General features: G+C 36.5%; 1 protein-coding gene across 7 annotated transcripts in view; it reads left to right on the top strand.

The window, feature by feature from the left end:
• Positions 1–15,924, top strand: part of Eip74EF (Ecdysone-induced protein E74) — a 308,952-nt gene that overhangs the window by 268,758 nt on the left and 24,270 nt on the right. For 5 of the 7 annotated variants that reach the window (XM_065343708.1, XM_065343706.1, XM_065343710.1 and 2 more), the window contains one exon: positions 5,414–5,653. In XM_065343708.1, coding sequence (XP_065199780.1) covers positions 5,414–5,653 — 240 coding nt within the window. The remainder of the gene's footprint in view (positions 1–5,413; positions 5,654–15,924) is intronic. The other 2 variants (XM_065343711.1, XM_065343713.1) reach the window with 1 other exon arrangement.

The following is a 15,924-nucleotide window of genomic DNA, read 5'->3' on the forward strand; positions in this document are numbered from 1 at the left end:
CCGTTTTATGAAAATTTAATAATGTTGCGATTTCCCTATAAATAGAATTTCGTGGTTTGACGAGATAACTCCGCTCTCTCTCTCTCTCTCTCTCTCTCTCTCTCTCTCTTTCGCTCTGCGGGTTACAGTATAGAGGTTATTTCGAGAATTCCACGTATGGTGTAACAGTATTCGATAATCGAGTTCATGTTATCGTTGTATATGGTTTCAAGGGTGTTGAATTAGCGAATTAATGAATGAACTTTTTTACTATAGGAAGTCAAGATGTCTACCAGGTCGCGAAAGTTGCAAAAAAGTCGCGATTTTGAAAAAAAAAAAGGTCGCGAAAGTCGAGAAAAAGATCGCGATTTTTACCAAAAAGTTGCTAAAAATCATTCTGACTTTGAATTTAATTTTTCTATTGAAGTAGGTACTTCCTATTAATACCTAATGTTCATTTCATTGAATTGAAAATGGAATTTCGTTAAAAAATGAAGGGGGAGATTCTGAGAAAAAAGTCGCGAAAAGTCGCGATTTTTGAATATAAAATTTTAGTAGGAACCCTGGAAGTGCAAGATTGAAAATAGGTAGGGAAATTGAAAGAATGTTCGGTTTGGTTTCAGTTTCAGTTTTTTTATTTGAATTGTTTATTTTTCAATTTTGAGTTCTGTTGCTGATTTTCCTTTCAATTTCTTTGATATTCTTGTGGTCAATTTTAGGCCTTTTCTTTCCAAGCCCGCAAACTAGTTCACTTCATCCCTCCCTCCTTCCCTCCCCCCTCCTACGATAATTTCACCTACTGTACGAACAATCCGTTAGAAATTCGAATTAGGAAACGGTGTAGGTAAGACAAAATGCACCGTTATAGGTATCTTCGAAGTGATAGCTTAAAAAGATAATTTCTTTAAAAGTCTATAAATTAGAATACACACAGTAAAAGGTAATTTTATATCACCGCGTGTATGGGTTTACAACTAGACGGGTTTCCGGACCCCTTTTTTTTCCTGCGAGTCATCGGTCAGGTGCAATGGTAATATAGAGGAAAGATGCGGTATGTGTTGTGTTGGAAATGCCGTCGAAGAAGCCTTCACCTCATTTAAAAATAGTCGAGGGAAGGCATGATGATGATGTTGGTCGCGGTGTACGAGTGTCTATGTGTATATTATGCATACGACCGCCACACGAGTGAGAGAGCAAGAGCAGGGTATATTCGAATCGAATGAGCCAGAGAAAGAAAGACTCTTTAACACTTAACCCGCGTGCTCGTATCCCGTTTTATTTCACGTACAGTATCTAAAAGAATGCAGGTAAAAAGAATGAAAAATTTAAATGTGCACTGGAGGTCTTTTTTTTATTCAAACCGAGTTGAACGCCATGTCTTCCTGCGTTTCTGTGATATACATTCATATGTATGCAGAAGCCACCACCTTCGCCGCCTCTCTAACATATAACCTTATATCGAACTATTTCTCAGAAAGCAGGTATGTATGGAGAAAAAAATATAAGTATAATAGCGAAGGAATTGAAATATACGCTAGTTATTCGTCGCCTGACAAACGTACATTACGTGCATCATTTATGTGTAGCGGTGACACTGCATTATGCGATCGGATCGGATCGAGCCGCAGTTTACATGTATTTATAATGGTACTCATATACTCAGACACAGACAAACACACTGGCTCAATAATAATAATAATAATAATAACGCCGGTTAACATAATAACCATATTATAGTTATTTTTGCTCTACTGTACAAAGAATCGAGGAAGAATTATCGATTCTTTTAATTCTTTCGCCTTTTTATATTGTGTGTTAGTCGTTATATGCAGAAAAATCATTGGCCTAGTTAAATAGTAGCAACAAATGCGATACTACGAGAAGGGTGTGTGGGGGTCATACGTATATATTATAGTTCTTTGTACCGCCATAAAGGGCTCTTACTATACGTAAGAAGAAGAAATGGTAGGCAACCACTTATATATATCGAGGAACTTTATGTATTCTTCCGAGATATAAAGAGGAGGAAGAGGTACACTACAGGTTTACGTAATATTACGACTACAATTATTAAGATATTTTTTCCTTCTATAAAAAAGAAAAACAGTGAAAAAAATTCTACGTTTCTATATGTAAGTGCGACGAAGATAGAACGATGCGACGCGACGCAACGCAAATGCAGCAACCAATCCGGTCGTCGATCACGACGCACACGTACGTTGCACTTATGCGGCGACTGGGTGGGTGGGGAGGGAATTTTTCAATGCAACGATGATGCACGCGGCGGTAATGCGTCCGTGCGTACGCGGGATGCGTGTGTTGTAAGACTGTCTGTTGTAAACTAGGTCAAGGAGGTAATAATTTTAAACCGTTGCCGCACTGGATACCATTGAGCATTTTGGTCGGGCGGTGCGACGGTAGTGGCAACATCGCCGTCGACCCACTTTCCCTTCCGGACAAGTCTCCCTCGTTATGTAGATATATGTACCTACGTCGTCGTATAGGTAGTAGTATACCTACATGCTAGATAGGTAAAAAAAAAAAGGTGTATACTATACTGAGTATATAGTATATTGCACCAGTCGTAGTACTACAAGAAAGAGTTGTTGAGAGTGTGTGTGTGAGGTGTGCTGTAATACTAGGTACGTACGTGTATCAGCGTATGTGGGTACACCTTTTAGGGAGATATGTACGAACTCAGCAGTGGTTCGGTCGTCTTGTATTTAAATCAACCGTAGACTGCACCGCGCCACCGCCTCCACCACTTGAATCTACATCGATATACATAAGTGAAGATACACTTTCCAAATTCAAGGTATTTCTAGCCTATGGTATGGTAGTACGATCAAGATGCCGAAAAGGTATCATCATATGCTATGGAATACCCGAACTGATACGTGAAAATCTACTCATGCAGGAAATGCAACGAGCGTGATAAGATAATGCACTCTTAGGATCAGTCAAACTAGCCGTGGTGTTTGATTTTTTCCCAAAAATTCTCCTCACTTGAGGATGTCTCCTGCATGGTTCAAGTTCGCTTATCTGTAGTATTGCTGGGTGTTCGTTTCATTTCCATTATTGTGTATGTTTGTGTTACTCATATATGGACTTCGAAATGTGAACACACAAATCACCATTTCACGATATCGATTTAACCCACATTAGACTGGTGATAGGCTGAAAATTACCTGCTTTAGTACACCTATCCATTAACCAGCAGTTTTTTTCGACCTTTCAATTGACTGAGTATTGCTTTTCCGGTTCTCTTCTACCTAATTGGGTTTTACAAAGTTTTGATCACTGTTTCATATTGTAATAGTTTCATAGGGTTTTTATAATGGTTTCAAAACGTTTTAGTAGTGTTTCCATAATGGTTAGACTTCCTTTCGGATAGTGAATTTTTTCTATTTTTGAAGAAATGTATTCCAATCTTGCATCTCTATCACAATGATGTTTCCTAATGAGGTGAAGAAACCGCGGTGGAAGCAAAAATTATCGGTACATCTCTGATCTCATGACAACCAATTCACTAGCAAACTCACTTTGCAGGACCCTAAGAGACACCCTCATGCTAATCGCTGGATGCATGTGATATGATGCACAAAATCTGTACAGGGGAAGCCACCGCAACAACAATGAAAAAGGATTGGGTTGTCAGTTCAATTATGATCTATAGTTTCGGAAAATCTGGAAAATTGAATTACTTTTTTTTGCAATGTAAATGCGTCTAGCCAATTTTTTTGTAATGTCAATGCGCCAAAACATGTGTAAATGATCTGAAATTTCAAATCTATGTTTTCGGAAGATCTCGAAAATTGAATTATTTTTTTTGCAATGTAAATGCGCCAAGGCGATTTTTTTGTAATGTCAATGCGCCAAAACATGTGTAAATGATCTAAAATTTCAAATCTCGAGTATTAATGGTTTTCAGGCTGAATGAAATTTTTTTGTATTTTGAGCTCCTCTGGAGGAGTTATTAGCAAAATTTGCTGGAGTATTATTCTCCAAATTAGATAAACCATATGGGTAATGGGCAATCCTTCCCTGCCGTTGATCATCAAACCATTCAATTAGTCGATAATACATCCAACGAAGAAGTTTAGTTCAGTCAAAGACAAAAATATCGTTGTGTTGTCCGGCTCGTTGCAGCACTTTCACGGAAGGCTGAACTCATACGGTGTGCCCAGTAAATAAATGCACACGATATACACACGGCCATGTACCTATACGATAGGTGTACTATAGGAGAAAGGTAACCGCGTGGCACGTCATAATATCCGGTAAAGATTATAGTTCAAAGCTGAAAAGTATATGTATAGAACGTAGAACCGGATGTATAGTCGAATATCATCGGAAGTTGACCACACAATACACGCTGCAAAGAAAAGAAGACGACTCGCGATGATGATGATGATGAGATGTAACGAAAACAAGGAATAGAAAAAAAAATTAGGCACACGGTTCACTTCAGTTCGCCCTATGTCGAGTATTTTTTTTTACTTCGCCAAGTCTAGCGTTATTCCGGAAACAAAGAATGTACTAAGAAGTAAAATATCGCCTGTGGTACGTTTAGGAATGTTGGAAAATTAACGAATTTGCAAGAATGGTCGGTATTTTAATCATTGATCGGTGTCGTTGTCGTTATAGAGATTTATACACGGTAGGACGCGATGGCTGGCGATTGGTGGGATATTTATATTGTCTCGGTATGCGTAGGTACCTGGACCTGGTAATTTACGCAAAGGTATTCCCCCATTCATCCGTGTATTATGTTTCTATTATGCGGCGATGCTAATTAAACGTTAATTGTAAGAACGAGTGTCTGATATCTGTGTATATAGTGTTTGAATCTACATATAACTGCATAGTGCATAGGTAGAGAGTAGACATCGAACCGCATGTGTGACTGTGAAACCACTTGGACATCTTCGGCAACCTTCGAACGTTAAGTTACATTTCCGGCAAATGAACCGGATGGACATTTCTTTTAGGTGAAATAGCCACGCCTACGTCATCGACTCGTGGTAGCCGTTGAGTATAGAAATAAGCCGCGTACAAGGATATCGTACTGGATGTGGCGTTCATTAAAGTTACTTATATGTATGTAAGAGTATGTGCGAAGAAGAAGACGACCACGACGACGAAATATAACACCGGTTTTTCGAACATAGGTAGTTACAAATACCATTCGACGATAAGTTACCAGGATGAGAAAATCAATAAATATTTCTTACCAGTATCCGCTAATTAGAGCGAATACTCTTGTCCATGGTGTTTGGAAAGACATCATGGTGCATAGTTCCTGAATAATGATTTATGTGCATCTCCCTTATTGCTTTATACCTTTAGACTGGAGTAGCCTACTCCTCGAAAGAACCATATTTGATCACTCGACTAAAGTGCAATCTTTCTGTTTCTTTTTGTTTTTTTACAGTAGATACCAATGTCCCATCTCTAGTATCAGGATCTCCTTCGGAACACGCGTCGGTGGTATCAAATTCGTCATCGATTGTCTCGGCACCATTGTACATTAAACGGGAACCAAATAGCGAAGAACAACATAAAGCGTTACTTCACGGTATCCTCAGCCATCACCATCATAGTAGTCAAGTAGCTGCGGCTGCCGCTCATCTCCTAGGATATACTGGCACTACCACCGCCACCACCACCACAGGTAAAATCGTTTTAATATTCCCTATACTTACCCGTAGATATCTAGTGCTGGATGGCAGCGATTACTTATTGTATCTCTCGGGATCATAAGTACAGTGGCGGATTTAAGGATTAGGGCCCGAGGAGCAAATCGGGGAAAAGGGCCCACAGTCAAATGTTTCATGTGACATATCGTCAGGTACGTTTTCTGGGGTGCCGCGTGCGAAATGCACTCCATTTTTACCAACCACCTCTCCATCTTCTTCAAGGAGTTAACGTATTGATGAATAACTATTTGAAGAAGGTTATTAAAATTTCCTCAGGAAGTTCCATAAGTACATAGAATAAAATTACAATTGGCCCGAGCGAAGCGAGGGCAAAAGCGTTTGAAATTTTATAATTCAAGAGGTCAAAAAACGTTGTTTCTAATGTGTGAGATTATTTTTCTGAATTTAATGTTTCAAAGAATGCAAACTTTTTACTTTGAATATTTCAATTTTAGAGAAGAAAATTAAATTGACCTGAGCGAAATTTTCTAATCCAAGAGGTAAAAACTTTTTTTATGTTAAAAATTGATTTTTTGAATTTACTAGTGTTTAGATTCTAGTGAAAAATTTTTAGAAATAAAATTGTAGAAAATAAAGCAGGTAATGTAGCCCGAGCGAAGCGAGGGCAAAAGCTTTTGAAATTTTATAATCCAGGAGGTCAAAAAACCTTATTTCTGGATTTAATATTTCAAATTTTAATGAAAACTTTTTAAATATTTCAATTTTGGAGAAGAAAATTAAATTGGCCAGAGCGGAATTTTCTAATCCAAGAGGTAAAAAATTAAAAATCTTTTCTTACTTATGCAAAACTTGATTTTTCTGGATTTACTTCTGCTTTGATCTCAGTAAAAATTTTTTAGAAAGAAAGTTGAAGAAAATAAAGCGAAGTAGCCCGAGCGAAGCGAGGGCAAAAGCTTTTGACATTTTATAATCCAATAGGTCAAAGAAACGTTATTTCTGATGTGTGAGATTATTTTTCTGGATTTAATATTTCGAATGAAGAATTTTTAAAAGTTTCAATTGTAGAGAAGAAAATTGAATTATTCCGAGCAAAATTTTCTAATCCAAGAGGTAAAAAACTTTTTTTTAGGCAAAATATTGATTTTTCTGGATTCATCACCGCTTAGATTTTGGTGAAAATTTTTTAGAAATAAAACTTTAGAAAACAAAAGTGAAGTGACCCGAGCGAAGCGTGAACAAAAGATTTTGAAATTTTATAATCCAAGAGGTCAGGGTCGGCTTGGGGCTTCTGTCGGATGCACCGAATGTGGTCTCCAAAATTTTTCCCTTCCCCCTTAAGAATCTTTCTCATTCTGTATTTTTTTTTAGGTTTGGATACTTGAATTCAAGTTGTGTGATTGATTTTTGCTTTTGTCTTTTTATTCAACATATTTATTAATAGCAAAAAGAGGAGATTTTTGGAGGAGGGCCGGACGAAAAATTTTCTATAAGAAAAAATTGCCAATTTTACCGAATAAAATCTAAAATGAGAACTCGAAAAGTTTTTAAAGTGAAATAAAAGATGAAATGACAATTTTGCCAATTGATATATGTACTTTGCATTTGGGCCTATAAAAATTTTCGTTTTCCCTTTTAAATTTATGGAAGTTTCGAAAATTGATTTTTTTGGTTTAGAGAAGAGATAAAAATTTTAAAAATTCGTGTTTTAAGAGGTAAAAAACGATGTTTTTGAAAAATTTATTCACTTTTTTAGCTCAAAATTTTAGAACTTGAATGACTGTTTTTTAAAAATTTCAAATTTGAAAGTGCGTTTTTTTTGGTTAGAAAATTTCTTGAAATTTGAATACTTACTTAATAGATTTTTATAAAAATTCGATCTCAATTTGAAAAAAAACTACACAGGCCAAAGTAAAGTGAGGGCTGAACATTTCAAAAATTTGTATTTTGAGAGGTAAAAAACAATTTTTTGTAGTGACAGATGAGTTTATTTTTTTGACCACACAATTTTAGAATTTGAATTCACTAAAATTGAAAATTTATGCTTATTTTGAAACAAAAGAAAAGAAAACTGGCCCGAGCGAAGCGAGGGCAAAAGCTTCCAAAAATTTTTGTCGGAGAAAGTGAAAATATCATCTTTTTGGTGGAAACGTGGCCCCAGGGGCCTCTTGGTGTCTCGGGCCCCTGACGATTGCCAGGTAACACCATACGCCAGTCCACCACTGCTGTAATCTATCGACTCATTTTGATATACCACGATATAAATAAATTGGACTTCTTCATGCAGATCTATACCGAACTACCACATGGAAGACCTCTACCCTACCTACATTTATTGGATTATATTTCTATCTTATTGAATTAGAAAATGACATCGCTAATAATTAGATAATTTTTTCTGCAATACATATTCAAAAACTACCATTAGAATTTTTCTCTTTGGGGCCCATTTCCTCTTGGGGCCCGAGGCGCAACTGCCCACTTTGCCACCTGTTAAATCCGCCACTGCATAAGTAGTAAGTAAACGTAGGTACGTAGTAATAAGTCAGCAGCAACAACGAAACGTTCGATTGGGCATTTCCAACAGAGCCGCGACTGGTAAATCATCGACCATGGCCTAAATTATGGCGATGGCGTTCGCCTATTATGACGTAAGGCTCCATTCGGTCGTAATAAGTTCGCGTTTTTTTCTCTCTCTTTCTCTACTCTATCTATACGATTCTACACCACACGTTCAATGTGTTCGATAATTACGCTGTGATAAGCGATTGAATGAAACGATCGGTGCGACGTTTTCCTCGTTCGAGTTTCTGTTCATGTACCTGGCTACCTGTATACAATGAGGCGCCCCTATTGTCGTCTGCCGAATTGTAGAAGGTGTGACTGTTTACGATATCCGTGGCGAGCTTTGAAGAGCTTTTGTCGAGCTAATTGGGAAATGATTTCCGGATCAAGAGTAGGAGTGTAAAGAAGGGTGTTCTGATTTTTGAGGAAAATTCTAGAGGTGTTGATTTCCGATTTGAACAGGATCTAGATTTTTGGCAAGAGTATGGTCTGAAATCTCCTTGATGAAAATTTCAGCTGCCTGGATTGATTTTTCGATTTTTAGTGAATTTTTGAACATTTAAAATTGACTATTTAAGGCTACAATTTGTGATTTTTTTCAAAAAAATATTCATTTATTGAGTAAAAATGATAGAAATTGGTCCTGAAACTTTTATCAACTCCTCTGAACCGAATTTCACCATTTCTGCACATTTTGGAGCCTCCTGTGTGATTTTCGAATCTCTCCAAAATTTTTAAACTTCTTTAGAAAACAGGAAAATTAACTAAGACAACAAAAAATGAAATTGTCGTTAATTTTATTCCTCTTTGGTCAAACATAGCTGCTAAAATCAGTAAATTTTCATAAATCGTTACATTCATTCTCTCACGATCGACTTGGCAGTTGAGTAAAAATTGAAACCGGTAAAATTTATCGAGCCATTAAACCCTTTCGCACACGCATTTACCAAAAGAGGAAGAAGGATTAAAAAACCAGGGAAAAAGGAAGACCAACGACGCGACGTTTAATTTATCTTAGTGTAATTTCCCATATATGCGAGGGTATTATAGGACAACAACGAATCTTTTATTTTTTTATTTTTATCACGACGAAGAATTAATATCGGTACCAGTTCTATACGTATAGAGTTTATCGAAATGTCCGGTTGTTCTTGTAATTAAAGGATGAGTCCCACGATCTCGTCGAACGCAAAGGTCATCGAAAAGTCTATACTGACCACTGACCAGTAGGGTTTCTACTCCTGCAACTTTTTTAGAGTCGAACAATAGCCGCAGAAGTGGACAGTGTCCAGCGTCGACTTGACCATTCTAGTTATAAGGTACACGGATCGCACCCCAACCTTGATGGACATCGCTATGTCTTTTATCTTTCTCCCGTTCGATTACACGTTGTTTATTATCGTATTATTTATAACAATTAATTTCGCCCCTTTGACCACTGTCCACCTCGTCAGTTTCTTTTTGCGTTGTGTGTAATCGGTTTTAGTTTTCAAGGGTGTTTCGTAATAACGTATTTTTTTTACGGTATTATTTTTTTTCTCCTTCTTATGTCTTCTCTATATAATGTGAGCGTATCACAATATACGAGACTTGTTTTTTTTTCTAACGTATTTTTTTTTCCTGTGTCCGGTTCCTATTTTTAGATTATATGTAGGGAGATGAATAGTGTGAAAAATTTTCCGTTTTCCGTGATTACTCGTACTATAGACGACGATGATGGTAGAGATGAGATGACCGGATCATTTTAAATACACTACTCTTCAAGTAGTTAATTACTCGTACACGTATAGTAAAACCACACATGTACTATGTATCTGTTATCACATATACCAGGTGATGCTGTGTACCTACTTCGATTATAAATATTTTAAAAATCGTATACCTGCGAATTAAACTGGCAGAAAAGGGTATCTCGTATATTTTTCGCCAAATAAAGGATTTACTCGGTTGCGGAATTGGTTTTTAGAATTTTTCATCGGAAATACTCGGAAAAATTACATAACGCGTGTCCCTTTCAGTTGGTTGAGCACCTGGCGCGGCACGTTTCTTACAAAGGCCTACGCTACTACGCTGCAGCCTTCGCAAACAACTCATATACGAGTATTATTGGTATCCTTTTTTTTTTTTCGCATTCGCGTAAAACCCTTTTTATTTTTGATCAAATTTACCCCAAAAGATTTACCGCACCGGATGCGACAAGCCGTGACATAAAAATAGGCTGAAAATTAATGCGTGATAGGGTTATAGGGCGAAGCACGCGTTTTCTATTTTTCTCCGTGTTTTTCTCCTCGGCTGACGAATATGGACGGATTATGTCATATCTAGTGGCGTTTTGATGACACGTATGTGTATGCTACGAGTATATGCTCGTGGTGTTTTCAAAGGGGTGAATTTTTCATGTGTCTTGGTCTGGTGCTCTGTACCTCTATCTGTGCGACTCCGGATCGATTTATGGTGATGCGACCATCGTACGTATATCGGACAACACTTCGTAATGGATACGAAAGTAAATTCGTAATGACAGGTCGCGTGTACGTGCTGCGTATACGTATGTACGGATAGGTAGCTCATACAATGTGCATTATGTACCTACCTATCTATTTTCATGAGATCGTGATTGTAGGATTTGATAAAATTATGATTTATTTCAGTATCGAGCAACCTGATGCTATAATGACTTATGAGATGAATTTTCATTGTTGGAAATGGCGGAGAACAGCTCGAATAAGTTTAATTTTTTGGATTGCCAGCTTAATCAGAGTCTACGTTTTCGAAAGATCTTGAAAATCGAATTTATTTTTTTTGCAATGAAAATGCGCCCAGCCAATTTTTTTGTAATGTCAATGTGCCAAAACATGCGTAAATAATCAGAAATTTCAAAATAGTGGTTTTGAGTCCAAATGAATTTTTTTGTGGTATTTGAGCTTTTTTTGTAATGTTAACGCGCCATATAGCAATTTTTTGTAATGTTAATGTGCCAAAACACGTGAAAATGATCGAAAATTTCGGTACCTGAGGTTTCCGATTCAGATGAAAAAATTTTGCATTTTTTGAGCTATACTTCTTCTCAGTTCTGATTGGCAACATGTGCTTGAATTTTTCTATTCGTTTAATTTTGGCACAATATCCCGCCAGTGGCAGCTTTTTTGTTTTGTTTTTGGATAGTCAGATTTCTCAGAATTTATTTTTCAAAAGATGTAGAAAATTAAATATGTTTTTGTAATGTAGACGCGCCTTATATGAATTTTTTATAACGTCAATGCGCCAAATTCTTGTGCAAATGATTAGAAATTTCGGTATTGGAATTTTCTGGTTCGAATAAAAAATTTAAGCCATTTTTCAACGACTTTGAAACAATTAATCATCGCTACATTGACCAAATAATCGCCTCTGATCAGCAAAACTCGCTGAATTATTTCCACCCCAATTTATTCTGGCCTAATAGTATCTCATCAGTGTCAGATTTTTTGAACTAATAATATTATGCTTTTAAAAATTCTCAATCCATCCGAAAATCTAACCACTTCCTGTGGTCAAGTTATATCCTTATCAAAGGTCAGCTCGGAAATATTCTCGGAAGGGATTTTTTCTACGAAATGATAACACAGAGTTCCGATTGTTATCTGGTTTGTGTTTTATTTAGGACATCTTTTATCTCGCTGATATGTTCTTTTGTAACCACGTAAAAAGGCGTATATCCTTCAAGAGTACTTTATTGAAGAACTTGACAAAATCGTGGCAAATTATGTACGTACGTACGAAAATAATAAAGGGCCTAAAAAAGAAGAAAAAAAATAGTAAAGGGTTTGATAAATAGTATACATCTGTTTATATGGGTATAAAACCGCGTGTGCCGTAATTGGCGTTCGCCGTAACCCCCTCTGTCGTGTCTCGTGGAAGGATTATTCTTGAATCGAATCGAATAGACATACGTAACGACATTTTGGGTTAAAATACGCCGAATGAGAAACGAAAAATTTTATTAATAAAGGAAAATACGCGGCGTCGTCGTTGCAGCGCAGATGCTCGAGTCATACATAATGTAAGCGAATGGGTAAATAAAAAGCAAAAGGATTCGACGTTTTGATAATAACAGTTGCACAATCGCCGCAATCGCGAATCGTGGAGCGCGGTGCAAAAATCTGAAATAAAGTACAAAAACAACATCGCGAGTATAAGGGGTTGATTGCGTAAAAGGGTTTTTCTACATAATACTTGTTATACATATATACATAATATATTTCATAATGCGCACGTTGCACGGGCACAGGGTACAGGGCACGGGTTACTGCACTGCCTATAACCCATTGAAACGATCTTGGTTTCCAATTTTAGGGAAACTCGATAATCGCCCATCCCTTTTATTATATCTACGTGTATTTTCAAGTCGACGTTGCTAAACCGTATCCTAAGAAGGGTTGAAGTTGAGGTAAAAACTATACAATATGAAATAAAGGGTAACGAAGCGAGCCGAATATAGGCAGATGTACCTAGAGACTACTACCTAGTGTACCCACATCCATATCTCAGTTTTTAATTTTTCTCTATCTTTCTTTTTCCTTTTTTCTTGGAATATATGAGCGGACGTACGTTTGATGATATTGTATACTCGAAGTGGCGCATGGTCCAGATTTACTCTCTTTGTTGATGAAATGTCACCTGAAATATCATCTCGTGGCATATGCCTCTGAATCCGTAACTAAAATTGGGAGTTGGGTGAACTGAAACTGAAGCTGACTCGTATTCTGTCAATTTTCATCTTCGATTGCAAGTTTGCTACTCTTTAGAGACGATTGTTATTGCCAATTTTATCCGAAATTTAACGCTGGTTGTAACTGGTTTGCATATACTTAGGTAGTCGTTTCCAAAGTCATTATTGTTCTGCAGCAAATTGCCAGACAATTGCTGATGTCTCTCGGAGTATTCCAAAATAACATATTCGGAGAAGACCCTCTCTCTTGCCTAGTCTGTCATATTCGTGTGGATTTTCATTACCTCGTAAATAGATTTTTACGATAACAGATTAGCTAGCGTGTTGCCCGTGCACATGATCACGATAATACATATACAAAGCAATACCATCAAATTACCTACATACATTTTTTAACCACTGTGGTACGATCAACGATCACTAAAAAGGTGTTAGCTCTATCGTTACACCCTGGGCTCTGGACGCGTGCAAAATAATACATATGGAAGCTCGCTTCTGCTAATTGGAAGTTGTTGTACTCGGTCATTACACGAGCATGCCGAAGCTCTCTGCAGTATTTCTTTGAGATATACGCGAGCAAAAAAAATTGGCCATGTGCCCGTATCGTAGCTAGTAAAGCTAGTTTTAGGTAGCTTTGAACTAAACGACGCGAGCTCTCCGGAAAATTCCATCGTATAATCGTACAATGAACGATGCCTACGCTATATGCGAATTTTTAATCGTAGAACGAGAAGGGAGGGATGTGAGATTTTACAATTTGGATTCACTATAGCACATATTTGGATTCTGTGTGCGATGGTCGTGTTAAATTGGACGAACGCGTTGCTCTAATTTACAGCAGAAAAATTACGACGAATATAGATTTTTGGTGCTGGTCGTATGTAGTTATAGTTGGTCCCTTGCCCCTGTCACTTTAGCTTATGTGCTCTGCTGCATGCCTTACGTAACGACCTGCGATATATAGTAATTGATCGTGTTAGTAACACAGCAGAGAGGCCGGACGCACCGCTGCGATAATTTAAATCGGTGTTTCGCGCACAGCGTGACGTAATTACCTAGTTTTTTCCTCTCCAATGCACGTCTCGGGTGATGATTTTATATAAAATTCGGTGAAATGAAAATTTACGCTAACAATTTGTTGCTCTGTACACACGGAAATATACAGCTACCTGCTGGGGGTTTTCCTGCTATACCGAATTTTTCCACAAATTTGTATCATCGGAATGAAATTTTTTTATCGCCAGATATGTGTATACTATACGTTACCTACCTACCTATATACGTACTATATTAAATCGTATATCGATAGTGTTTGTTAATCTGCATTAATCGTTATTGCTTTGCCATTCCCATACCCATACCCATTCGTCGTTTGTTATCAATTTCCGTTCATTAATACCAATCAGGTTGTCGATATTGCCTTTTTCCATTAATAGACTCGCTTATCTGGCAACTGAATTCGACGCGATTAATTGATTATTTATTGAGAAAAACACCAATTTTTTTTCCAACTTTGAAAAGCACATCAAATCACAAGAGTCTCGCGTTCCATTATTGAACACTGTGGTATATTTATTCTGACCGCAAAATGCTTATCAGTTGGAAAACAGATATATGTTCAGTGACAGGCGACACATTTTCATTAAATTTTGCAATCATTTCCGTGTTTTGAAATTTGTGACGAGTTGAAAAATAAAACGGATATATTTTTACGGTTTATCACCGCAAGTGAGTGATTTTTAAAATCAACCGGGATCGAGAGGGATGTATAGATAAGTTGGAATGGAAAGTTTCGTCGAATATCGAGATGAAAGGAAATTTAGTGGAATTTAACCAGAAACAGGAGCTGATAAAAATTCGATCGGATTGTAAATTGGAATTCGAAAATTGAGGAAATAAAAACGGGAATTAGAATAGAAAATTTTGAGTTTTATCGAGCACGATTTTTGGCGGGAATTTTCATCGGGTATTTCAATTTTAGGGAAGAGGGATCATCAGATAAAATTTTATTCGGAGCAAAAGTTTTTCATTTTCGAGGAAAGTTGGAAAAAATTTCAAAATTTTGAAACATGAAAGAAATGAATGTGCTTCCAACTTTGAAGATCAATTTTTAAGGAATAAAATTTTGTAACACCTATTGGAAAAAAATAGGATTCTCTGTCTGTAACTTTGTCCAAGAAGCAGGAGTTTTTGAAGTTCTTTTTACCTGACTTTTATGCAATTTGGAGAAGGAACTCCCTCAGACTAGCTCAAAAAATATACAAAATGTTCATATAGACGCAGAACCACTGACACTGAAATTTTTAATAATTTGCACGCATTTGGCGCATTGACGTTACAAAAAATCAGTATGGCGCGTTTACATTGCAAAAAAAATTAATTCAATTTTTGAAATCTTCTGAGAACATAGATTCCGATTAAATCGAAAATCAGAAAAAAATGAAAATTTGAGACTAAAATACTCAAAACTCAACACTGACAAGATATTATACATTTAAAAAATCCATTCAAAAATCAAGAGTTTTTTCTGAAATTTTGACCAAAAGGCAAGATTTTTTTGGATTTAGTAAAAAAACAGGGGGTGTTTTTGGCGATTTTCCTGGAACAGCGTTTTTAGACATTTTTGAAAAAAGGAGAATTTGGTTTACAATTTTTGACAAAAAAGTCGGATTTTCTGGAATTTAGTAAAAAAAAAGGCAACATTTTTTCCATTTTTTCAGAAAGCAATAAAAAATAAAATTTAGTATTTCACAAACTGAAATTTGGTCTGAAACCAGATATCTGAAGCATTGAAATGGAAACATGAATAAAACTACAAATTTTCAAAATTTTGAATTAAAAATTAGATTTAAGTACCTACGTGTTTGAAAAAAAAAGTTTTTGTGCATCAATCAATTTGAAGAAAATCTCAATCAACCAAAATCTAATCAAAATGGTGAATTTAATCGCAAAAATTGCTTATTTAGTATTTTGTAATTTGTACCTCGGACAACACTGCCTTTGACGTGTACT

This window comes from Planococcus citri, chromosome 1 (assembly GCF_950023065.1).
Source record: "Planococcus citri chromosome 1, ihPlaCitr1.1, whole genome shotgun sequence".
NCBI lineage: Eukaryota > Metazoa > Arthropoda > Insecta > Hemiptera > Pseudococcidae > Planococcus > Planococcus citri.